Here is a 27,085-nt window from a genome sequence, read left to right as displayed (position 1 = left end):
CTTCACTCAAATCCTCCAACTTTAGGTGGTACTTATAACACTTATTTATAGGGATTACTTGAGAGGAGAGTACAGAATATATTCTCACAAATTAAGAAAAATGTTAATTAAATCTTATAAAGTCAGTTATAAAATAAAATTTACTCATTTATATTCTATGAATTTATATTCTATGAATTGTTTTTATTTCTAAGGATCTTCAACAAAATGAACAACCAAAATAAGCTTCTATTGTGATAAAAATATTTTAATATGTGCAAAATAGTTGGGGAGGTGATAAAACATTCTGCGGTGTGAGAATAACAACTCCATGAAAAGGATACACACATCATGGGTCCATTTCAACCCGTTTCATTGTACTCCAAAATTTGAAGTTTCCTTTGTTAACGTCTAGAATGAGACGAACTGCAATCGTACAATGTTAAAGAGAACATAAAAATAAGTTAAACTCGTGAAGAAAGGGAATGAATATATATACAGGTTCGAGTAAAATGAAGGGCACAAGAGTTTGAAGTGGAAACTCTCATCTACTCTGTAAATGAAAATATAACAATTCGTTCCATGTATCTGGAACCCCTGGAAGACACCAATGGCTACAATCTTGAATCCTAGAGGACCGTGTTTTTCTCCCATAAATTGATGGGTGACCATCGATCCTATATGCTGACAAACTAGTTATATTCAACAATGTCACAGGAGTTTTCATTTGCTTTATTATCTGCTCTACCATTATGTTCTTCTCAGGATAACTAGTGCTTAATAAGGTTTCATTCAGAGGAAGAGTGGCTTCTGTACAATGCCCTCCAGAATTCCAATCACCACCACTGTTGCAAAGGATCAACTTCACTAATCAGCAACTCTTAACATCTTACACTTCGGGAAATACAAGAGCCATTAGAACGAGTGAATATCAGAAACAAACCTGAAATGTGATGGTGCTGAACTTCGAAAGAAAACTCGGGTTTTTCTGTGATTGATGTGTCTGTCCACCCATGAAGTCCAAGTCCTTAAAGCTTTCCTGAAAGCTGTGGAAACATTTAGCTGGGGATGAACTAGACTTCCTTCTTGGTAGTAATAAATCCTGTTAGAGAATCAGAACTGTTGGATAAAGATCTGACAAATACTAAAACACGCATTAGAATCTGAGTTATCTGATTTGATGTTTGTGTGAATTTGGTGACTGCACAAAAAATCCATTTCCTGAATAGAACACCGTTATTTTTTGGTAAATATTTTAGGCTATCTTAAAGTTTAGGAGACATGTCAAGTTTAATCCTTTCTCTAACATTATTAACACAGTGAAATACCCTGATTTATAAAGTTATTTTCTATTTTCTATTTCAGCAATTAGGAATCATGTACAGTTTCATCCTTTCTCTAACATAATTAACACATTAGCAAAGGTTTCTAGGCCTAGAAACAAAAGCATCAAGAAAAGTGCTAACCCAGCTTTTGTTTTGTGATGTGACCACCAATGTGCAGTGTTGAAAACCAAAACATCAGCTCCCCTCCATCTTGATGAACCGTGATCAATGGCATCAATTCGCAAGGTTGGTCTTCGTTTCTGCCCAATTCTTGCCTTGCTTTCATGAACTAAGAAATGACTGACATAGTATTCAACCGTACATTGATAATCCTGCAAGGTTGAAAGTGCAAGATATGAAAACCTAATACTCCAGGGCCAGCTATACATCACAAAATCTAAGTACGGTTCTGCAGAATTACCAGAAACCTGAAACTATAATTTCCCTTCTCTTTGGTAATTTTCCTTCCACGGGTCTCATACACTCTCGATGGATCTTTAATACCACCCAATAACATGCACAACATCGATTCCCATTGGTTCCTATTAATCGAATCACCCACAAAAACAAGCCGTTTCCCTCTTATCAACTCCAGCATTTTAGTTGCATTGAACCTTCGCCAAAAAATCACAGTACCAAAAAGCAAAACTTTCATTTTCTTCCTAAATACTGCATCAGTAGAAAAGAAACCAAGGGAAAAAAATCCCAAAAGATTGAAATTGAGAGTACCTCGGAATGTCACAGTCTTTGGGCTGCCATCTCCACTTAGAGTAGTCTCTATCCAATCTTCCATTCCCCACACAATCAAAACCTTCATCTATGAAAGGACACGAATCTTTGGAATAAAGGGCATAGCTTTCATCAAAAACCCAATACCCTTTTGTTAAATCACACCCTTCAACTCCCTTCTGCTCAATCTTCTTCAGAAAAGGAACTTGAGTATTCCCATCTAAAGCTACTATCTTCTCCCGCTCGTTGCTGGGTACCCTCTCAGGCGAAGTTCCATACTCTCGCAGTGCCGTGAAATTGACATTCGAAGCACCAACATGGTGTCGTACCGGTTCAGATTTGGATCTGGAGTAGCTTTTCTGGGTCCTGGCAAGACGGTTATCGATCAAAGCTGAAATTTTCGCACCACCCACTGTGAAGTTTTTGGTCAGGGACTGAACAGATAAAGGTGGAAGAGCCACACTGTCACCGTCACCAACAGAAGAAGAAGAAGAAGATGATGATGAAATATTAGTAGTGAAAGTTGAAGAAGATGATGATGAAGTATTAGTAGTAAAAGTTGAAGAAGATGATGATGAAGTATTAGTAGTAAAAGTTGAAGAAGAAGAAGAAGAAAAAGAAAAAGAAGTGTTGAAGTGAAGATGAATCTGTTGGTGAATTGAAGGTGCGTAATTGGTGAGCCAGGTGGTGAAGGTGGAAAGGAAGAAAATCGATGAAAAGATAGTGAATGAGAAAACCAAAAGCCTAGAGGGTTTGAAGGAGAAACTTCTCTGTCTCTCCATTGCCCAGAACTGTGCTTCAAAACGAGTCAATGTGTAGTGCCATAGTTCATGCACAATGATTAGGGAAAACTTGCAAGAGAAAAACAAAACTAAATATTAATTAGTGTACAGAGAAATTAAAGCCAGAAGCAATGTTAGTCAGAATAGGGTGGTTGATTCAGAATAATAAATCTCTAATTTTCTGATAAACAGTGTCCATCACTTCATGGTGCTGATCTGGTGATGGGACAAAAAAGTTCTTAGTTTATTTTTCGTAAAGGAAATGCGTATGGTGATAAGTTGGCTAATTTAGGATTTATTCATAGAGAATTATTTCATTGGTATAATAGACTCCCAACTAGTCTGTTCTTAAAATTCTTTATGAATAGTTATAATCTACCTATGTATCGTTTGTGTTAACATATGGGTTTTGGTCTAATCCTCCATATTTTTGTATTTTTTTTTCTTTCTTTAATAATATTTTTTTTCATGTGATAGCAAATGATTGTTGTTACTTGAGGTGTCAGCTTATCTGAGATGTCAAGTTACATAGTGATGTCTTTATAAAAAAAAAGAGAAAAACGAAAAATAACAATATATTTGTAGGTACATAGAGGCTACATACCTACGTCCTTATCTACTCTGATTTTGTCTACACTCTGAGGTCTTTTCCCCTACCTGAGACAGATATACATATTTTAACTTTTTAAGTATAATTTTTTTAAGTGATTAGCTATAATATTTCAAAATATATATATATATATATATATAAATTTTATCTTATAAATTAATTTTATAATATAAATTTAAATTTTATTTTAATATAATATTTAGTCTAATAAGTATTTATCCATTTAATCAGAACACCATATCAGGATAATCTGAAATATATAATACATAATTCCAGACATAATTGTTATCAGATTATTTACCATATATAATTTCATGCGAATTGGAGGATCTCAATCTAAAAATTATGAACTATGAGGGAATATGTAATTCACTCTTTGACAAAAACAACGTTCAGCATTTTCTTAATTATTTTACTTACTTTCTCTAACTAAACCCTCATGACTCATCAACCACTTCTTTTAATTATTTTAAGATGGGAATAAAGTTGAAGCTATATAGTGCACTCTACTCGTAATCACGTGCACCGTATCATTATTCCTCGGCGATGCATTTGGAACAAAACACGTTCAGGCCCTATTATTAAAGGAAAATATTTCTTTCACACTATAAACATTTTTACTTCACACCACATTATAATAATATAATAATATTTTTTTTTAAATTAGATATAATTAAAATATTATTTTATTGATTTATGAAGTGGATTTTGTTTACTGTTTATGGTAACATATCACAACCCATTATTAAAATAATTATTTTTCTATGCTTTGGATTTTATTTTTCGTTACTTCCATTTAATATTCTTAAGAAAACTATTAAAGTATTACAGTCTGTATTGGAAAATATTATATATTAATATTATTGTACAGCTGTTGCATGGTCGACAAGGTTTTTCCGTGGAAACAATTATTTTGGTGTATACGAACTTATTAATGGGATTTTACGTTAGCCGCACAACATAATCCCAAATATTTTTATAAATTAAATTTAATTTTTTGTTTATTATTTTTATTTCTCATTGTTTTCAGAAGCATTGGCCATGAAGTCTGTTGAAGTTGATATTGAAAATATTTTAAATTAAATTAAGAGAGAGTTCTATGGTTAAAATTAAATTGAAGTATTTCATAATTTGAAGTATATATTTTTTAATTCTTAGAGATTAGTAAACTATACATTTTAAAATAATTTTTTTAATTGATAGAGTGTCATGCTTAATTTAGTTATTCTATTTGAAAATTAAACCAAACCATTCGATTGAATAAAAAATAAATGTGAAAATTTTGGAACAAATAAGTTTTGATGAAATATGGATTTGTTTCTGATTATTTTTAATCTGTTCTATTTTCAGCATTCCTAATCCTCGTTACCACGATGAAAAATGAGGAAGTTATATATTTATAGAAATGTGAAAGATAATTTTGAATATTTATTTAGAAATGATAGAGGCGATTTATTAGCTTCAGCGTCGAAAAAGTTGGACATGTGCGTGGACACGTTCATAGTCGTATTATTAACGCCCACTGAGAAACCGATAACTTGTTGCTTCCTTTTGCTTTAAGGCCCACAGAAATTGGGCCTGTATTTCAGCCCAAACTTATTTGGATTGGGCTAGAAAGGCCCATCAGAAATGCCGAGGAAGTTCATAGTGTATATACATTTTTTTCCTGTACTCGTTGTGAAGAAGAGATCTTCAGCCTGAAGCAGTGGTGAGTTCTCTAATTTGGTTGTGTTATTATATCTTGGATTCTTGTTTAAGTGCTACGTTTTCGATCAAATTCTTAATGCTGATGGGATTATTCATTCTGTTGGTTTCTTTTATTATACATTTTCGGTAACTTTTGAGGATGTGTAGCTATAACTTCTATTTCATTTATTAGTTTCAACGACAGTTACTTGGACAATATTGATGTCAGAGATGGTGTTTGTTTTAATACAACTTATTTTTCTTCCCACTCAGCATGTTCTTCATTAGTAGCCTAGATCCGAACCGTGGGATGAACACGAGTCATATTTCATCTCTGTAAATCTGATTTGATCTTATCCTTTTTATGTTCTTACTAACAATGATAATAGTGTCACTTTGTTTTATTTTGTCTATTTGTATCCGAATCTAATCATAGGTTGAAAACTACGATCCTAAAATTAATTTATTAATTTGTGAATTTAACTATTAATGACATCAGATATAAGGAGAGATGAATAACATTACTGGACATAAGAAGAAGAGGATAATCGAGACAGAACAACAACTCATACTAAAATTAAATTTTCTAGTTGGAAGACCTCATTTTTAGTTAAAAAAAATTGTAATAGAATAATTGTATGCAGTAAACCTTAAAAACAAATGCATTTATAAAATTATTAGCAAAAGCAAATAGAAATAGTAATTATTTTAAAATTAAATTCATCCAAGTTTATACTATTTGATCATGATTTCTAAGCGAAATCTGTTAGTTTTACCGAGCAAATTTACTTTTATATTATTGCATCCATCCCCCAACACCTTAATTGCCTAATCTTATTTTTATTTTATACACACTCTTTATTGGGGTTATGAAGGGAGAATATCAAACTTCTTACTTTCACTATTATATATATATAAAAAAAAACTCTCTAACAATTATTCAAGTGTCTTTGTTTTTTTTTTCATGCCTTTTCCTTTACTTTTCATGCATTCACTTGACATCAGTCTTAGGAGAGTTTGAAACTACATCTACATCTCAGTTTTATACATTATTAATTAAAAAGGCAGGGTTTTGTAACTTGTAGAATTGACAAGTTTAAAGACAGTGAAGCAAATGGCTGGTCCTAGGATTGCTCATGCTACTTTGAAAGGACCAAGTGTTGTGAAGGAGATAATTATCGGAACAGTGCTTGGTTTAGGTGCTGCAAGTTTCTGGAAGATGCATCACTGGAATGAAAAGAAAAAAATCAGGACATTTTATGATTTCCTGGAAAAAGGTGAGATTAGTGTTGTGAAGGAGGAAGAATGAAAATGGCCATGTTTTCTGCCAAAGCACTTCAATTTTTTGCATTTCTTTCTCTTGGCATTCAATTGGCTCAAAATATGTACTTGAGCTGACTTACTCTAAGATTAATAAGGATTTTGCACCAATTGTTGATGTGTTTAATATTCTTTTCTCTATTAATTTTTAACAAGTTTTTACAACTAATGAAGTGTTTCTACAGGATTGCAGAAGCAACATACTTAAGTTGCGTGTTGTTTTTTTTTTGTTGTTAAACTTTACAGTACAAACTACAAAGTTAGGTATTAATGGAAAAAATAGTGGACTATCGGCGGACGAAATTTAATTAATAGAAAACTTTAAAATTTTGATCGTTGGATTAGTAAATTTTCGCCATGTAGATTGTTATGAAAACTTCCAATGGTTTAGTCGTCAACTAATACTTTAGTCCTCGGATGAATACTTTAATCACTAGGCGAGCTAAGTTTTCACTAGGTGACTAAAATATGTTGAGTATGCACCTTTGAGTGGACAAGCAAAATAATAATTAGGCAAATTACAATAAATGTTTAATTTGTTGGGCCAACAAAGTGTTAATTGAACGAGAGAGTATTTTCTAAACTTAAAAAAAAATACATTTTAATTTTTTTTTAAATGTTAAAGTTGGTTTATCTTTCACTATATTGTCATATTTGATATGTTGAATTTGAATATTATAATATAATAGATAATTAAATGTAATTTATTAGCATTTAACTTGAGTTATATGTATAAATGAAATATATGATGGTGTGATTGTGATATGTGAAAACATAGTTATTTCCAAGATAATATTACGTTGAGATGTATGTCATCTATTGAATTGGAGATTTATGAATAAAAGTTTCTACCTCTACTCATATTGAAATCACATGAAAGAAAATGTTAACAAAAATTCATAAAGAAAATGTTAACAAAAATTCATATGACCTAATATGCCCTATACCTAGTAGATTATAGAAATTTACCCGAACATGAGGAGAGAGATGTTCTTCTTGTAGTTTTGTTGTAGTCACAACAAAACTGAAAAAAGTGTAACAAATATGTAAAATGTTTGTGGTAGTGGATATTAATAGTATTCTGACATTGAGATGCAACTAATGAGTTAATGAGTTGATAGTAATGAGTTGATGACTAGATGGTTTGATAAGTAGATGATGTTGATTAAATTAATAATAGAGATTGTATTCATTAGAATAAATTAATAAAAATATGAATGTAATGTGTGAATGGAGGTGTGGGTGGGGTGATGGGAGTGTGGGTGGCTGTGTTACACATTACACACAGTTATAAAGAGACAAAAAAGATACTAATTAAGTAAAAAGAATCACAACTCAATGATTATGAAGGAAGATACTAAACAGCATAGGAAGAATAAGTGGTGAGTTTGGTTATTCCTCAAGTATATTAGATTGTTTGTTTTCAGCTAAGCCTCAAAAGAGAGCCTTGTGAAAACACGAGCAACAGATGATGAATCATATTTGGCAACTTACCACTGCACCAGCAATGCTATTATTGCAACTGTAGTTTTTAAAGGATCATTACATGACATCGTCAAGTGCTTTTGATATCCCCGTACTTGCAATGTAACCGATCCCTGTCAATCTGAACGTGTTTCATCCTCACATTGAAGGGCGTCTTGCAGCTCTGTCTTCCACATGCATCATTTGGATGATTCTATTCTATGTTCGGATAATTCTTCTACATCATTAAAGCTCAAGGTTAAAAGCATGCATAGATGGTAAAAATAAGCACTAATGTGTTTTAATATTGTCTAAATTATTTGGTTGCTTGTCTAAATTTCAATGTTTTATATCCAAGTTCCAACATTTAATAAATATGCTAATTTGACTCTTACAATTACTCTGTACTTTTGCATTCCCAACATTGTAAATATCTTACTAAGATAATTACACATCAAAACTGTCAACTCAAGAATAATAAAATTACTGTAATGACCAAAATAGCGTCGTATTAGAAACACTAAAAAAATTGAAAATGCCAACTTCGATACGGACTAATTTTGTAGGTACCAAAAAACTTATTTAACTCTAAATTTAAGGCTAAAGATGTGGTTACCACAAAGATGACCTTGGCAGAGAATGAAATTCTTCATATTCAAGCTCAGACACTTCTCTGCTGCCACCTCCGCTGGTGGCAACCACTTTGTTTTCAGCATTTGTGGTTTCTTTGCTAACATCTTCTTTGACTGTGGCAGTTTCATGGTCTTCTTCTGCAACAGAAGTGTTAGACACGCAGTGTTTATGCAACCATCTATCTGTTTCCCAAAGTACATGCATGATGCTTTCTCTGGCAGTGTAACCATGACTCTCATGAGGCAGAATGACCAGCCGACTAAGAGCACCATGACCCTTCAGAGCGTTGAAAAACCTGTCTGACTGCATAGCAGGACAAAGGGTAAGCAGAATGCAATTGGATAACGAAAGATCCCAGGATTCTTCCTCCAAAATATAAAAACACAACAATAACAATTAATTGATGACAGAATATGAGAATAGCTAAGGTAGGAATTCCTCTCTTACCTGCATGGTTAATGTTCCTGGATTATTGTCCTCTTCCCCGTGAATAAGCAAGATGGGTTTCTTAATTTTATTAGCCGACATAAAAGGACTCATCTCAACATAAGTATTAGTAGCTTCCCAAAGAGTTCTGTCTTCATTCTACAGAAGGACGTGGAGGAAGACATAAGACTTTAATTCTAAAGTACACTCAAAGTCACAAGGTAACATGTAGTTCAAAGAAGAGGGTGTGAAAGCAGATTAAAGGGAACTGTAGGACATAAGAAAGACAATTTATGGGTACTAGAAGAAAGAAAAATATAAGCCATTACAAGAAGTACCTGAAAACCAAAAGGAGTAAGTGTCCTGTTGTAAGCACCAGAACGTGCAATTCCACAACAGAAAAGATGAGGTGCGTGTGCCAGGAGGTTAGCAGTCATGAACGCACCATAGGAATGTCCACCAACAGCTATTTTCTTTGGATCGGCTACCTAGATGTGACAAGTGAACCCGCCGAAAAACAGCTTCAGTCACAATATTTCAATGGACCAACAGATTTATATTCTCCATACAATAAAAATAAAGCTCACCCCACGCCGGATAACTTCCTCCACAGCAGCCTCAGCACTTGCAACCAATTGTTCTACATAACTGGAATGTGGATATTTGGTTTAAAATCAGATAAACTCTACAGCTTTATTAGTTGAGGTATGATTACTTAACAGCAAAATTTGAACACGCTGAAGAAAAGAACAAAAGAAGCCACAGTCTCGTAGGTCCAAAAATTTGAAACTCCAATTTGAAGAGAAAATAAGATTGAAATTCATGGGATTGAACAATTATTAGTGATAACTAAATGGTAAAGATCCCACAGCAGTAACAATATCATTATCAAGTTACCTATCATTTGCCTCTTCATCACCCTCACCAATAATAGGAATGGTAGGCCCAGATAGAATTGCAAACCTGCAGTATTTTTAAAGTATTCAAAGAGAGGTCCATCTTATAATTCACAAAATATATATTGAATTGGGAACAGAGAGATCAAGTAAAATTATGCTAAATAAAAAATACCCAAATGAAACCCATTGTTGGCAAAGACAATCAATACCTTCTAGCCAGCCAAAGGAGGGCTGATGTGGAACCTATCCCAGCAAATTCATTTGGTGAACCACGAACTTGTCCAGCAGCATCTTTACTCTTGAACTCTCCAGGGTAAGACCAAACCAGGCATGGCAAAGGACCATCTGTTGATGGATTGTAACCCGGTGGCAGATATAATGTAGCAGTAAGTTGAACCCCATCTTTTCTCTGATACCTGACCATCTCTTTCTGCAATGATGCAAGTTGAGGGTACGGATGAGGGAAATTTGTAACCTGAACTATCTTTTTATCCGGCCAGCCAACAAAGTAATATTGGGTGTTTTCAGTTTTTGACTCTTTAGAAGTCAGTATCTTCAGCTTATCCAAATGCAAATCACCTTCTTCCTGATCAGACATTAGAGCAACAACAGTCTCATAATACTTTTCTTTATCACTCTCCCAGATCCGTTCTGTTTTGCGTGTATTTCTGAAACATTTTGGTTCAAACCATCATATATGAGAACATGTCAGAAGCAAAATAAGAAATTTAAGACACTTACATGTCAAACAGATCAAGGAATGGAATGTTCCCTTCTGGTGTAGCACCAGTTCCATTCAGTATAACATATCTTCCTTCATCACTGGCCTTTTTTATCCTTGCAATGATGTATGTCCCAGCTTGAGTTCTCCGCAACATAGGAGAGCCGGGATCAGAGTACACATCCTCTGAAGATCTATCAAATAGGATGTCTGGAGCTACATCTTCAGACCCAGGAGAAACTAGCCATGTTCTTATTTTACGAGTTTTGTACCAAGACTCATACACCAGAGCCAGAGAATCATCACACCAAGAAACCCCTCTGTACATATAGGGAAAACAAAAACAGTGTCCAAGATTTTAGAATATAAGCACAATATAATTGTATCCATATATCTCTCAACTCAACCCTCCCCCACCACAAAAATTAAAAATGAAAAAAGAGTGAAGTGTACTGTAAGCATGGTAAGAAATTATCTTAACTGCTACTTAGATATTCATACCATGAACTAGACATAAAAACAAATAATAACTCGGACTATTCTTTACAAGTACAATTATCAGTCAAGACTATGAAAGTGACATGCAAACCAACCCAAAGGTTGGTCATGATGATCAAGAGTGCAAACAGATATGACTAGTAAGTACAGCATTAGGATAGACAATTTGAGAATGGGTAAGACATGGCAATGAAACTAGTGTAAACTATAAACCTCAGCAAACAGAAGCATATTTGCAATACTAAGAAGCAACAACTTATTTCGAAAGGATCAAATAATGTCCATATATGTCACTGTGAATACACTGACAAGTACATAAATTATAGAGAGAAGAAACCAATGTAAATCAATAAGTTGTATCCATACCCATAGCGGAAATCAAGCTTGTGGAATATCGTTGGCTGTTCACCTTCTAGAGGTTCAGCAAGCTGTGTATAAACTATATCACGAGGAGAAATTTCAACCTTCGCATCACCTCCATCTTGAGTTTCTACCCTGGAAACCTCAAATGAAGCAATTTAAACAGATTAAGAAATCACAAAAACAAATCCATATATAATATGGGACTATAAAAACACCAATGTAAATGATGAGAACAAATTCAGAATTTTATATTGAATAGAAGAATTCCCAATTATGAATGAATGATGAAACATCTATTTAAGAGAAACGCCTAGAAGTCTGTTGAAGAAAACAACCATATGTAATCCAACATAGACAAACAACTAGTTCTTCAGTAAGAGAAAGGAACATAAACCTATATTTGAAATACATGAACATAATATTCCATGAGCACACCCTCAAATGCGTGTTATTTTGGATGGGAGGCTGTGAATGTACTTTATCCTCTATTCAAGAGTGTATAAATATCCAGGTTATTCCATTAAACTCTCAATCAATAACATAAACAATTCCATACATATATAATTCATACATCAAGTTTGTGTTCATGCCCTCAAGTGCATATTTAAGACATGTGCAAAAATGTATGCTTGACTATAGACCTGCATGATTGCTCTTGTAAAGTACATGCTTTATTTGCATGCGAATGAATTTTAACACTGAAAAGACACAGTAGGGAAGTTTAATTTTTAAGCACTTCTAAATTTCGAGAGAAAATAGTGAAAACAAAGTCAAGGACATTTAAAATGTCTATTTTAAAAAAATGTCTTTTTAAGTTTAATAAAGAATAGTAATTGTTAACTAAAAATAAGTATAATAACTTTTAATGTCCACAATGTACTGCCACAGCAGTAAACATAAATTCAAATTCAAATCAGTACCAGTAAAGTGTTGACGGCTTATCAGCTCTCCAATTAATGGAGCGCATCCCTTTTCGCACACTATTGGATGCAATTGGAATGTCCTCAGCAAGGGGCAAGTCACAAAGCTCCCTGATTAATTTTCCCTCAGCACTCCATAACTCTACCTTCTTTGGAAATCTTCCACAAGGTACAATGAAAGAGTATGGCCTGTGAATTGAACTAATCAAAATGTATTTGTGATCTGGGGAAGGGTCCATAGAGGTATAAACAGCCGGTGGAGCAATTTCTTTTGCAGAACCATCCAAAGAAACTAAAACAAGCTGTGAGGTGGCATAGTAGTCAAACAGATCTTCGTCATATTCATCCTTCAGCAAATCCTGGAATGTTCTTACTTGAATAATGTTTTTCTCCTCATTAGATTGAATTTTGGGGCCAGCAGGAACCAAAGGTTTATTTGGCGGAGCTCCACGTGAGGATGGAATGGTACAAACAAGCAGAGAAAAATTATTTACCCAAACATAATTGTCAAAAACTGCATTCAAATGTACATTTGGTGACTGAAACAATTGTCTGGCTTTCCCTGTTTTCACATCTGCAATCCACACTGTGAGTTTACTGCTATCATTATCCTCCTCATTCACTCGAATGCTAAAGGACAAATGGCAACCATCAGGGGACCACGAAACAAAATTTATTTTAGCACCATCAGGGAAACCGTGCACCTCTATCTCTGGCCCTAAGGTGCCATCGGGAAGAATTTGATGGATCCCTATACCTGTGTAGAATGACATGCGACTCCTAGTATTGCACTTTCCATCAATACGTACACCAGCCAACTTTTTCTCCGGCCTTGCTATTTCTGCCAGTGGAGGTAGAGCTCTTCGCTTGAGAAAGATAATTTTGTCCCTGAGTGGTGAAAATGACAATGCAGGTACAGGTGGAGCATCGACTATTTTACTGATCTCAGGTGGAGGAACACGATACTTTGTTCCTAAAGTTGACTCATCTAGTATTGGTCAATCAAAATAAAGGTTAGCATCTAGAAACAATAAAGCAATCTAAACTATATTATAGATGTGAATATGAATTTTACAACTATATCTATGTGAGGCTCCAATACAAAAAGATTAAGGAGTATATGATACAAAATGAAGTGAATCTCTTCACTTAATATACCAAACTATTCAGGAGCTCAAATCAAACCTCGATCGTTGTTCATATAAAACTCTACGCTATCGTCAGTCAGAAAAAAGGTAACATATCATCGAACTACACAAAATTTCACTAGCTGCAAAATACTTTAACTATTGCAAAATAAGTTCATTAATACAGTTAATGGTGAATTAACAATCGGTTATTCAATTACGTCGATAGCTATTATAATTTCGTATTTTCACCGTATCAGCTACTTAATTGAGTAAACTAGTACAAAAATCATGGAGCTGAAATTTTACTCTAGGTAACCGATCAACCGCATGAATATGCGTCAAGAGATTAATAAGTATAAGGTCATCAACACACGACGCTTCCGGATTCGAAACACTGTAAGAGGAAAAAACAACAGCACATAGTTTTGCTGGATAAACGCAAAAACAGTGGCGAAGAAATGAGTGCTGAGCTAACCTTCGTAATCAAAGGAAGTAGCGGCGGTGGCAGAGGAAGAAAAGGAGGCAGCGGAGTCCTCAGTAGGCGCGGCACCGAGAGGCGCTAGATTGCGCAACCGCGAAGAAGCCATGGAAGCGAAGTTCACAGCGGTTCGGAGACGGAGCGGAAGAGCGAGAGGAAGAAGAGAGGGATTGGAAGAGAGCGATAATGGCGAAATGGGGAGAAGACTGAAGCGATGGTACAATTTATGGAGTCGCATCATTGATAAAATAAAAAAAAATTATTCCTGCCGTGATATTTTTTCTCTCTTCGTCTCTCGGTATATCCGTAGTTGGTCAGTCTTCCAGTACCAATTGCCTCATTGCATTTCGATCCTTATTAATTTTATTACATAATAAGTTAATATTTTAAATTAAAATTCTATCGATTTTGACAGTTTGGTTTGTAACTGCACATAAAACGGAATGCTCCATTCCGTTTTAGTAGATAAGAAAAAGAACGCGAAGAGGAGAAATTTAAATAAAAAGTTTAAAGACAAATATTTTAGTAGAAATGAAATGCGTATTTGCAATTGATAATTTTATTTTTTGTTATTAATATTATTTTATAAATATTAACTATTATTATTATAAGAAAAAATTGAAAAAAAACACCAATAATCAATTGTGAGTGAAACCATAAGATATTATTACCTTTATGTATATTTTTTTCTCACGTACACATAAATTTTATCTTCTCTTTTGTTATTTCTTATTTTATTTTATTTTATATCTTTATTCATCCAAACCATTATTCATGCTCTTAAATCACTGAAAACCTCCCTCTCTCGGTCAAATCTAGTGTTGACATTATTTATCAGGTACTCGTTAATATTTATGAACTCCCTTTTATCATTAATAACATCTTTAATATTATTACAGGTATCAATAAAAATAATTAATTCAATTTTTTTTCAAAACAATATTGTTAATTTACTAAGTTTACTCATAATATTAGTGATTTTAAATAAAAAAAACAGTATTCGTTAATATAAAATACACATTCATAATATTTAAAAGAAAAAAATGTCTTACAATGATCATTATCTTCCCTCTAAATTATGTCTTATATTTGGGAAATAATTGAAGTATTATTAGTAGGATCAATCTAACTTAGACAGTGTTAACCAGAGAAACATCTTTTTCTGCCTGGATTTAAATTATTCAAGCAAATAGTTAATTATTTAGATTTTTATTTTTTTTTTAGTTACTTATTCAAAAGTGTTTGATAAGTTAAATAAATGAATTCAAACTTTTTATTAGACTCGATTGTTTAAATTATCTGAATTCAAAATTTGAAAAATTGATACTAAGAACTTGTAAATAGCTCATGTTTTATTGAGATGTTACCCTTCGACTTTCACTAAGAAATCTTCTAAAAATCCTAAATATCCCTGAAACTAGCAATAAACACATAATAATAGTAACTCTTCCTAACATTTCAAAAGAATACTAGGTGAATTTGTCCTAAAGGAACAATGTGATTCTATGAGTAAACGAACCCAAATATGAGAATAAGGAGCCTCACGAAATATTTTTTTATCAAGCTACAAAATGGAACTATATTCCTTATAAGATTCCAAACAAGAATAAAAAATTCTATCAATTTATAATTTGTATACAGGCTCAACCGAAATAACTCCAAATATGATAGAAAAGATCGTTCAATCATTTGTTATTCAAAGCTGCAAATATCAAAGGTTCTCTCATTATTGGAACCAAAATCTATTAACCAATAAAAGATTTTCACGCCTCTTTGATTTGATTACCAACAATTCTGGTATAAAATACTTTTAGAAACAAACAAACCTTCAACAGTTTTAGTTATTGCCGTTAGGGACCCATTAGCTTATGAACTTCCTGCTTATGGTTAAATATTAGAAAAAATATTATAAAATTAACCTCAGTCCAGTCACGGTACATATAAAATGATTAAGTTTTTATTCTACCATGGCCATGTATATATGTGTACGAATTACACCAACACAAACCTATCCTATTTTGAAAATTCTATGTTTAAGAGTTGAGGTTTTTAGTGGAAAAAAGATTTTAATAAATTATCTTGAAGAAAAATTCAAAATGTGGAAAAATAAGTCAATCGTTCTAAGTACGTACTCCAAAAAAAGAAATCATCCAAAGACTTAAATTTGAATTTGAAACAAAAAATTAGGGTTGAGATTAATACTTTCTCTATGAAAGTTTTATACTTCCTTAAATCTGATGACGAAGTAGAAAAAATAGTAAATTCTTATTTAGAAAATGGGGACGATTGCTACAATTTATATCTTTTATGAATAATGAAGTTTCTTTAGTTAGAAGAATAATGAAACAGAAAAATTGTGAAAATATAATTTTTTACATGATAACAAGCTTGAATTTCCATAATTATGAAAAGAGTCTTATAAAAAACCATATGTTTGAAGAAAAATATGATAAAGAGATAATTTTTAACTTTTAAAAGTAAAGGAACATGATCGACATTTAAAAAGCAAAAATAAGAAAAATAAGATGTTGCCAGCTAAAGCAATAAGTGATCCAAAAATTATCTTAATTATTTAATAGAATTGTAATTATTTTCAAGTGTGATATTTGTATTTGAAAGGCAGAGCTTATTTTCCCATCTTTGAGTTTGAAGCTTAGCGTTACCTTTCTTTGTAAATATTTCTTAAATAAAAATTTGAATGTTGTAATTTTGAAGCATGAAATTTGCATCCGGCATATTTGTAAGTTAGATGTCCAAAATAATAAAAATGTTATCTAAGGAAAAAATAAAGGTTGATGGCATAGAAATAGTGGAAGAAAAGTTTAACATCATATAATACACCATGAATCAAGAATCTCTGGAATAGAAGCTTAATTAAAAAAAAATAGAAATTACCCAAATTGAAAATATCATCACTATATAAAACTAAAATAACATATACATCTTTAAAAGATGATATGCAATTAAAACATGTGAGAAAGAAATAGACATTAAACAAAACCAAAATTCAATTCCCCTAATTTCTAAACAACTAATAGTTGAACATGTAAAAGATTATAAATACCTTCATATATTATTCCCACTTTTAAGAGATAACAGAGTATGACAACTAAATCATTAAATATTAGTAATATTCGAAACAAACTCACATGAAATGTCAGTATATATAAATAATTATCTTAATTACTCAACAGGTTTAAAAAGTCTTCACAAAACTCTATATAACATATATTTAGACATAAAAACGAAAGACGAACATTGAAATCCAAAAACGATCCCGAATATGAAAACTCAATTAGCTCCTAAACTTTATTACTTTCCTCAAAAAAATAAGCAACATAAATATATATATATATATATATTTTTATTTATCGTATACGATCGAATTACTCATTGAGTCGGTTAGGAACTCGATCACAATGAGAGGGTCACGCGACGACACGTGGCCGACCGATCCATGACAATGAGTTATGGGTTGACCAAGTCTGTAAGTTAATCTACAGATTAATGATTGTTTAGAACAATCCTAAACACGAATCAACCTCCTAATCCGACCCACCAATGAAGATCCATTAAGATAATATAAATAACGCAGATTCCAAGAATCAGGTATGTTATTATCTACATTACTTTGACAATCGAGTGTCAACACTTTAACTGACTTGAGCGTTTGATTACCTTTTGCAGGTACCATCTCAAACTGTGAAACCAGACGACCGAGAGGAATAAGGTGAAAGATTAAGCTTAGAGTGACAACGACCGACGAAGGGAGAAGCAAGATAATCGTTCTCAAAACCCCTCGATAATATATATATATATATATATATATTTTGATTGAAAAGATAATCTGAAAGAAAAATGTCTTACATGTTGTGGATTTTACGTGGGAGAATATAATTGGTTGGAACCAGATAAGAAACATGTGTCCACAAATCTTCCTGAGCCACAGATATAATCTTCCCATTCTAATCCATTTTATTCCTTCGTAAACCAAAGAACACGAAACAGAAACAGAAAGAAGGAAAAAAAATGGCAACCATGACTGGAGTGAGCCTTTCAAGCCCCAGGGTTTGGTTCAACGCATCGGGCTCACCGCAAAATGCGCACGCTATAAATTTTGCACTTCCACTGCGCCAAGCGATGCGACCGGGTGGCATCCAGATGGGTCGGGTGACGAGGATCCGACCCGTTCGCGCCGCGCCGGATAAGATATCGGAGAAGGTGGAGGAGAGCATAAAGCAAGCGCAGGAAGCGTGCGCCGGCGATCCCACGAGCGGCGAGTGCGTGGCGGCGTGGGACGAGGTGGAGGAGCTGAGCGCGGCGGCGAGCCACGCGAGGGACAAGCAAAAGGAAAAGGATTCGGACCCTCTGGAGAACTACTGCAAGGACAACCCGGAGACCATAGAGTGCAAAACTTTCGATGACTGAGTCTGCAACACGAGTGAGAGTGCACGACGGTATCCACCACGCGGGTCAAGTAAAACTATTGCCTTACACGATATATCAATTCTCAATAGCTATGTGTTCATGTTTCTTCTAGCATAATCCATAGCATTTCATCGTCACTCATCACAGTTTCATGGTAACTAATTATGTTAAATCAAAGCCAAGTTATGCACTATTTTTTTTATTTGTATGTGTTGTGATGCCTCAAGAACATGTTCTTACTAGTTAGTAACATGAGGTTGGATCAAATCATGGAATTCACTAAACTCAAGTTCTGATTACCACAGTTTTTTATTACTCACTTCTTTCGCAACGAAACATACGCATGGAGCTTCCGAGTTATAATTATTGGATCTTCATCGTAAGAGTTTTAATTGAGAAATAATGGACTGTGAGAATTTTAATTATTGGATCTTCTTGGTAAGAGTTTCAATTTTTTTTGGAAAAACTATTCAATCTAATTTAATTAGTTTTTGCATTCGTTGTTAATTTATTATTTATGTCTAATTTGCGGAATAATTTGTAAACGATTAATTTTTCAGCGTGTTAAAGCGAACTCGTTCTTTCTCGCGTGTATTACAAAAGTTTTGTTTATAAGAAATTATATTTAATTTGATAACATCACCATGAATAGCTTGTTTAAATTCTCATATGTACGCAAAGAACGAATAGTCACAAATTTGTTTATTTATTTAATAAAATTTGGAAAGATTTAAGTTAATCTATTTAACTCTATAAATAACTAAAAATTCACTTATTATTTTATAAAATCCAGTGATTTTTTTTGTCAGAATTCTTCAACTTATTTTTTTAATTAAATCTTTCTAAAAAAGTGTTAAAAAATTATAGATTTTGTCCTACAAAACGAATTACTTCCGATCCCATGTATGAAAAAAAAATAAAGGTATTTTTTTTGTCCCAATTAACAATACATATGTCCAATTTCAAATGCACTAATTGTTAATTTCTTCTTTCATCATAATACATGTATACTTTCAATTGCATTATTTGTTAATTTAGTTTTATATCATTAATTTCACTTAATCAAATTTTAATCTCTCATAAATTTAAATATTTTTAATTGAATCTCTATTAAAAAAATTATTCACTAAGTGCTCAATTTTAATATATTTTTAATTGAGTTTGTTGTGACGCTTACTTTTTTTTATTTACCCACGACTAATTATTATATTATCTTGTCATCTTGTTTAGTTATTTTTATATATTAATAAATATGAGATTGTATGGTTAATATAATTAATGTAAATAATAAAAATCATTAATTATTTTAAATTAATCCTAATCATTTTATATTAATAACACAATCTCGTATTTATTAACACACCTTAACAAATAAGTAAGATGAACATACAAGATAACATATGATACTAAATACCTAAATGAATGACACACTTTAAACTCATTTAAGCCTCCTTTAATTAATAAGAATATATGCATTTATTATGCCATTAACAGTATAAGTCGGGTCGTTAGACAAACAATACAAGTCCTAATTATTAGTAGAAAAATGATTTACTAAATTATTATGAATAATATTATTAAATATAATTTCATCTTAAACTATTTAATTGTATGGATAGTTCTAAAATAAAATTTAAAATTTTGACATTATTTATCAAAAATAATTAATTTAACTATTCAATTAATTAAATAATTATTTTAATATAATAATATATATGGTATTATTTTTTTTAATGAACTGAATATCCATCCATAAAAATTTATTAATGGAATGATTAGATTAAATTTTATTTAAATGATTTATGGATAAAATATAATTTTAATATATCACTAGGCATTTATGCGTACAACTCCATCCATTTCTTATACTTTAAAAACTATTTAAATTAATTTTTATATTCTTTATTAAATGTTTATTTTTTAATTTAATACAAATTTTAGATTATGAAATTTGAAAGTTAAAATTTGTGATTTTTTATATGAAGGTTGTGTATGTTATGTAGGATGGAGTGCTACTCCTAAATCAACATGTATATAGCACCGCCCTGCTCTTTGATGTGTAAAATTTTTCGTATTTTCCTATTTCTTAGAATTAATAAATGGACCTGATCCAATGAGTAGTTGGAATACTTAGAACACAGGATGGCATAGAGGCTGCAATTTTTTTACCTAAATTAAATTATATCATTTTTAACTTATTTAATTCACATGCTAAATAGACTTCTACACATTAAAATGATAAAAATATTTCTGTAAAAGACCTTAAATGAAATGAATGTGTGGATAAAAAGAAATACTTCTGAATCCTTTTTTCTTGGAATAATTTTCGAATGTAAATTTTTGGAACACATTTTAAACCTTTGAAAATCATTTTACAAAATTCATTTCCAGATTTTGTATTCTGGATTTTATTTTTCGGAATACATTTTTGGATTTTGAATTTTGGAAATTACTTTTTGAAATAATATATTTTCAGATTTTATTTTTCAAAATGTATTTTATGCATTTTAGATTTTCTTTTCCATAACAATTGACTTTTAAATTGTGTTTTTTGAATTCTAATCCAGAATAGAGGATAATTTTGGAAAATTTTTAAAATAATAGGGTACAGATTGAAATTGATATCGTGCATGAAGAACTTGTCTTTATTAAGAATTATTTGCCCGGCCCGATCCAGCCCAACAAGTAAGGATGAAGAGTTTAAATGTGGGTTGATTCTCCTGTACCTAATCAATTTTGACTCGTACCAAATTGTTCATGCAAAAAGACTAAAGTGTTCTTAATGAAATGAAAATTAGGTTAAATTAAATGTGCATCCAATCATCACCCAAAACACCAGCATCCACCTTCAATCAGCACCGAATACAGCAGCAGCCACCTTCGTTTTCGAAATTCGGCACTTCTCCTTTCACTGAGGCAGCGTCGCTTCACCTTCAACGAACACCAACCCATGAGCGACGTAGGTTGTTGTGGTGACTGAGGCGGATGAAGGAATCGAGAAGGCGAAAACCAGTGTAAATATGTTCTTACCTCACAAGAATGTCAACCAAACCTAAGAGTGAAACGATCTACCACCATCACCACACTAAAAGTGCCTCATCTTCACCTCCAACGAACACTAAAGAACACCAACTTTCTCTGCACCTCAGTCTATACTATTTTTCATAAGAAAGAAGACAATGTCATAATGGAATTTTAAAACTTTCGTCGGGTGGCATTCAAAATTGATTGGGTGTAGGAATCAATTGCCTTAAATATGTTGGTTAGCCTGACCCATTTTCTTATGGGCTAGAATTGTTTTAAACCTTGTTTCACCTTCTGTCGAGCCCAATTAGTCTAATTTTAAAAAATTAAAAAATAAAATCTTAAAATATTAACCTTAAAGTATGTATTCTAAAATTTAAGTCAAATGAATTTAATTAATTTTAAAAATACATATATATATATATATATATATATATCATAAATAATATTACTCATTTTTTTTACAAATTATAATGTTGTCAGCTGTAGTTCCTAGGTTTATTTTTTAAAGTTCTATTAAATTAAATAGAGAAATACAAGATAATTTTAATTAGTTGTGGGAATAATGTGTTAAGATATATATATATATATATATATATATATATATATATATATATATTTAAGAGAGAGAGAAAAAATAATATTTCGAATGTTTAATTGAGTAAATATGAAAAGAGACTTGTATATAATAATTATGATATAAAAAAAATATTTAATTAGTCAACATAGCATGATAACTTTATCCTATAAATTTATTTCCGTCTTATTTATTATTTGATTAAATGATGATGAGCTACGTAAAATAAGATAATAATTTGTTTTTTCTTTTGTATATCTTCACAACACCCTTACTTTGACGTAACCACCACTTTCTTCACAGAACAAGTCAATTATCACTACTACAACTATTTTCTTACCCTTTATAACCTTTGTAATTTTCAACATTATTTAGAGAAAAAATTGTAACATCTTCTTTCTCAATCTTTCACCATTTTATGACTATTGATACTGCTAAGATTCCCTTTTAAAGAAAAATTTGTTATGTATACATATTTTTACTATTACATCTATCATATTTCCTTATAAGTTATCAAACTAGTTTCTAAATTTATTTATATATCTTAATCTTATCCTAATTATCAGAAACACATCTTAAATATATAATCGGTTTATCATTAGCAGTTGATTAAAAAAGAAATTAATGATTGATTGGTGATATGCATTGACGCTGATGCTTATCTAAATCCACCTATCAAAATTATTATTGGCATTGAAACTATAGGCTGAGTCGTGCAACAAGAACTAACACCTTCCCTGTACACAATCTCCGAACCACTTCCATAATAATTATGCTGCAAGTGGAACTTAGAAGTAAAATTGTTAAAATACAAGTTTAGTTATATATATAAAAAAATTGACACTGTAATTTCTACATAAAAAATATTTGCGAAATATTACCAACAACTTAAATAAAACATTAGATGATATATTCACACTCATCTGTTCAACCATAGAATAATTGATATTTATTATTTTTACATGTTTAATACAACCATTTAATATATATATATATATATATATATATATATATATATATAAATGCAAGACAAGAAGTAAAATAATATCAATTTTTGAATACTATGAAGATGATATATCATATCCTTTTATCACACAAAGAAAAAAAATCAACAAAACCAAGTCTTGAACACATAAGATGAAACAAACTAAAAACACTCCAACAATATAAAGATGTTATTAGAAAACATAGTAGCATTACACAACATTTTGAAAGCACTATCACTCTATAAAACACTATTTTAGAAAATCAAAACAAGTCAAAATAATTTATATAAACTATTGTGATTTCACTTTTCAAAGTATTATCAAATATGTAAAAGAGTGAATCAAATCTATTTATAGAGTTATGGAAAAGCTTATTAAAACTATTTAAAACACATTTAATTAGTTATTTTAAGTGGATAATTGATTATTCTCAATAAATTTTGAAAATTAGTTAAACTTTTATTTGATTCAATCAGTTAGTTCATGTGTTAATATGAGATAATCGATTATTATATTCTAAAATATATTAAGAATAATTTAATTGAATACATAAAAACTTAATAAATTAAAACAAACTTAAACATTTTTCACATGTTTTTAACCTTTAAAAATATTTTTTTATTAATTAATTTTAAGCTTGATTGTGTGTTGAATTGTGATTCTTGTGATTACTTGTCAAAAACATGCAAATAATAAAAGTTACAACACACAATACATCTTCAACAATATCTTCAAAACATCATCATGAAAACATTTTTTTTTAGATTTGACTTTGTTTTTCAAGTCCAACATGTTTATCATCATAAGCATTAATGTTTGTTTATTCTTATAGTTAGATGATTGTTTGTTAGTTAGTTAAGTTTTCAATTATTTAGTTTGTTATAGTTAATCTATAAATATACAAGTGAATCTAACTTAAATAAATTTGATCAATACATCTGTCATCTATTTTTCGTCATCCTTGTAATTCTTGTTTTTTTGTTTGAACTTGTACATTTTTATTTTTTGAAATCATGCTTCATTTATGTATGTGTTCATCAAATACATTTTATTGATTTTTTTATCTTTTCTTGCACGTTAATTTTGTATTTAACATGTCTTTATCTGTGAGATTCATAATCTATTATATACAACAAAAATAAATAAATAATAAATAAAAATAGAATGATATAGTCCAATGTGTTGGAACTACTAATGGGAGAGTCATCAAATAGTGGTGGCATGGTGGTCGAAAGGAGACGAGGTTGTGGTTCTTTGGATTTGCTCATAGAGTCAACCAATAATGATTGTGTGGTGATAGGAGGAAGTGAAGTCGTGTTAGAACGTCGAATTTGCTCATAAAATATCGTTGGATGGTGGTTAAGTGATAATAGGAGGGAGGTGAAGGTGTGACGCTTGAGTGGGGAAAGCATGAGAGTAAGAACAATGTTTGGAGTTGAAAAATTTAGAGAAAAATAAATAAGTAAGAAAAATATTACTTTGACAACTACACATCGAAAAAATGTGTTTACAACTGTGATTTAATTAATGTAATTTTAAAATTATTCTATTTTAATAAAAATATATATTTTTCTTTCAGTTATAATTTAATGTAATGAAGAATTGTCAACATATTAACACTCAATAAATAATTATGTTAGGTATGGTGAGAGCTACCTAAGAAAAATAGGATAAAACCACTAAAGGAAAGAAGAACGAAAGAACTCACAATAAAAAAATATATAAATTAATCCAGACTAATATAATTGACTAAATTATTTCAACCTTGTAAAACTACTTCATTAAAAGTTATTAAAATCCCTCCCCCTACTTTCCCCTTTGTGTCATCACCACGGGAAATTTTCAAAATCCTTCTTCTTTTTCTCCCTTCTTGTCACCATTATTACCAATTAACATTATGCAATATAAAGTCCATTGAAAATTCTCAAAATTTTCATTTATTGAAACAAATTTTTCAAGAATGTTTGATAGACCTCTGTTGAGTTCTAATGGTCCACAAACTACTTGCAATAATTATATTGAAACACATTTTTCATAATTTGCTACCCAAATTGGGTTGGAAAATATCACTAAAGAAGGGGCGAAATCTACATAAAATAAAAAAGAAAATTAATTTTCAATTGAAGGTGATACTCATTTCATTTATTAGTGTGTTAACGTATGAATGGATTTAATTGTTGGTTATAGTAAATCAAGAAATCATTCTTGGTTTAGAATAGTTGAAAATTATAACACTAGTGACAATTTACACATATTGAATTAAGTGAAATTTTGATTGGAAACATTTAATGTTTGCGTTCAAAAGTCACTACAATGTCATGATAGATGCACATGTCATCTGAAAGAAAAATCGATTGAAATTTTAGAAATCAATACACTATAACGAGTTGTTCGTCCACTAAGATAAATATTTTCAAAAAAGAATTATAAAGAGAAAATTAGATATTTACATAAAAAATAAAATTACTATTAAAAAAACTACTATGAAGAAAACAATCGTAAAAATACTGAAGATAAATAACATGACATTATAAAATAAAAGGAAAATTGAGAGATGTAAGAACATGAATACTCAACGCGTTTACTTACAAAAAGTCCATACTTCTATAAATACTAACCACAATCAAGATTAATCCCAAGTCTAATCTGTTTATTCATTGTCCCATCGTCTTTTGGATAAGTTGTCTCATAATCCATGACTTGCGATGTCATGAAATTGTGGTGGACATTTATCCAAACTGGGGCAGCTTTAAATTAAAAACGAAAAGGAAAATATAATTTAATAAGTTAAATTTTTGATGCGATGGATTTAAAAATAAATATATATAATAAAAAATAAATTTAAAATTAAATAACATAAAATTCTACAACAACTGTTGATTGAAAACTATCTTCGAAATAATTTTTAAAATAATTATTACAAAATTATAAATTCTTTTAAGAATCCTCACTTAACATACATTATCACTTTTTATTAGATAATAATATATTAGATAATAATAAGCGACTTTCCGCTAAAGCTGAGAGGATAACGACGATAACATTTTAATTATAAAATAAAGCAGCCACCATTGAAAATGATTACAAGTCGCGCAAAGGGACAAGGGACACTGCCGCTGCTAGCCATCTACACCCTGCACCTCACGTTCATCTCAGGAATCCAAAGCATTGTGGACCACACGATTTTGACACAAAACAACACATAACATAACACTAATAATGCACATGACAAAGGTTACCACGCTAATAACCCTAATTAATTAATTCAACTAATAAAAATAAAATCCACTGAGAGCAAATGGATCAACGCAGAAACATATTTGCGGTGGCCATAATCGCTTGCGTCGGATGAGGAATCTGCCACGGCTTGAGGAGAGGATCTGGAATATCGGGAATCTCAACGGATAAACCTCCGACCTCTTCAGCGATTTCAAGGATAGAGTTCAAGAAGCGTAATCGTTCCGTCAATTCCATGGTCTGAACCCTCAAAATACTGTTCCCGGCTTCGGTCTCAGCGCATGCTTCTTCCTTGGCCTTGATGTTCTCCACAAGCTTCTTGTTCGCGCCTTGCAATCTGCTAACCTCATCGGTCAAATCCTCCAGCTGTTTCTGCTTCCTCATCCGCGATCGCCGCGCGGATTCGCGGTTCGACAACATCCTCTTCCGCTTTCTCTCGTCGATTTGCAGATCTCCTGCTTCAGATCCAGAACTTGTCGCCGAACGTTGAATCGATGCCATTTCCGACAGGGATATTGGATTTGATTTTATAACAGAACAAACAAAAAATGAAAGCTAATGGAAATAGGAGCTACAGATCTAATTAATTATTGGAATAATAGAACAATAATTAACTACGGAGACGGATCTAATTAATCACGGAGTTGAGAGGGAGTTCATGAGAAAACATAGAACCAGTATAGGAACACAACGGAAAACGAGTGCAGCAGACGAATTCGACGCATAGCGTGTGTCACAAAAATTCGGAAAACATTGGTGTGTTTTTGCAAAAGGTCTATGCTCTTATAACACAATTGAAACTCCAGCAAGTCGTGATTTGGGACAAGAAACCCCTAGATCTGAAGCAGATCTGCTTCTGATGGACCTAAT

At 31.5% G+C, this 27,085-nt stretch overlaps 5 protein-coding genes across 8 annotated transcripts; 2 read left to right on the top strand and 3 right to left on the bottom strand.

The window, feature by feature from the left end:
* Positions 1–452: 452 nt before the first annotated feature.
* Positions 453–2,990, bottom strand: LOC137814791 (protein trichome birefringence-like 6). Its single transcript, XM_068617699.1, has 5 exons — positions 2,034–2,990; positions 1,726–1,918; positions 1,446–1,636; positions 923–1,081; positions 453–824 (listed from the first exon to the last, which is right to left on the bottom strand). The coding sequence occupies exons 1-5, from the start codon at positions 2,813–2,815 to the stop codon at positions 524–526; spliced, it is 1,626 nt and encodes a 541-aa protein (XP_068473800.1). The 5' UTR covers positions 2,816–2,990; the 3' UTR covers positions 453–523.
* A 3,172-nt stretch (positions 2,991–6,162) lies between these two features.
* Positions 6,163–6,556, top strand: LOC137814790 (cytochrome c oxidase subunit 5C-2-like). The gene has a single exon (XM_068617698.1). It carries the CDS (start codon positions 6,226–6,228, stop codon positions 6,418–6,420), a length of 195 nt encoding a protein of 64 aa, XP_068473799.1. The 5' UTR covers positions 6,163–6,225; the 3' UTR covers positions 6,421–6,556.
* Positions 6,557–7,798: 1,242 nt separating this feature from the next.
* Positions 7,799–14,322, bottom strand: LOC137814789 (probable glutamyl endopeptidase, chloroplastic). 4 transcript variants are annotated; one of them, XM_068617697.1, is made up of 11 exons: positions 13,961–14,322; positions 12,356–13,343; positions 11,439–11,567; positions 10,595–10,894; positions 10,063–10,521; positions 9,852–9,917; positions 9,542–9,602; positions 9,293–9,442; positions 8,976–9,113; positions 8,512–8,831; positions 7,799–8,133 (listed from the first exon to the last, which is right to left on the bottom strand). In XM_068617697.1, coding segments are annotated over exons 1-11 (2,856 nt in total). In that variant the 5' UTR covers positions 14,205–14,322; the 3' UTR covers positions 7,799–8,132. The 4 variants fall into 4 exon arrangements, with proteins under 4 accessions (XP_068473798.1, XP_068473797.1, XP_068473795.1 ...); XM_068617696.1 differs by having other exon boundaries at positions 7,799–8,130; positions 13,961–14,319; XM_068617694.1 differs by having other exon boundaries at positions 8,524–8,831; positions 13,961–14,319.
* Positions 14,323–17,853: 3,531 nt separating this feature from the next.
* LOC137814788 (calvin cycle protein CP12-2, chloroplastic) lies at positions 17,854–18,690 on the top strand. Its single transcript, XM_068617693.1, has one exon. The coding sequence runs from the start codon at positions 17,993–17,995 to the stop codon at positions 18,389–18,391; it is 399 nt and encodes a 132-aa protein (XP_068473794.1). The 5' UTR covers positions 17,854–17,992; the 3' UTR covers positions 18,392–18,690.
* Positions 18,691–26,281: 7,591 nt separating this feature from the next.
* Positions 26,282–26,716, bottom strand: LOC137816096 (bZIP transcription factor 53-like). Its single transcript, XM_068619190.1, has one exon. The coding sequence runs from the start codon at positions 26,714–26,716 to the stop codon at positions 26,282–26,284; it is 435 nt and encodes a 144-aa protein (XP_068475291.1).
* Between the last annotated feature and the right edge of the window lie 369 nt (positions 26,717–27,085).

This window comes from Phaseolus vulgaris, chromosome 1, assembly GCF_000499845.2.
Source record: "Phaseolus vulgaris cultivar G19833 chromosome 1, P. vulgaris v2.0, whole genome shotgun sequence".
Lineage (NCBI taxonomy): Eukaryota > Viridiplantae > Streptophyta > Magnoliopsida > Fabales > Fabaceae > Phaseolus > Phaseolus vulgaris.
This window is presented reverse-complemented; position numbering and strand designations above follow the sequence as displayed.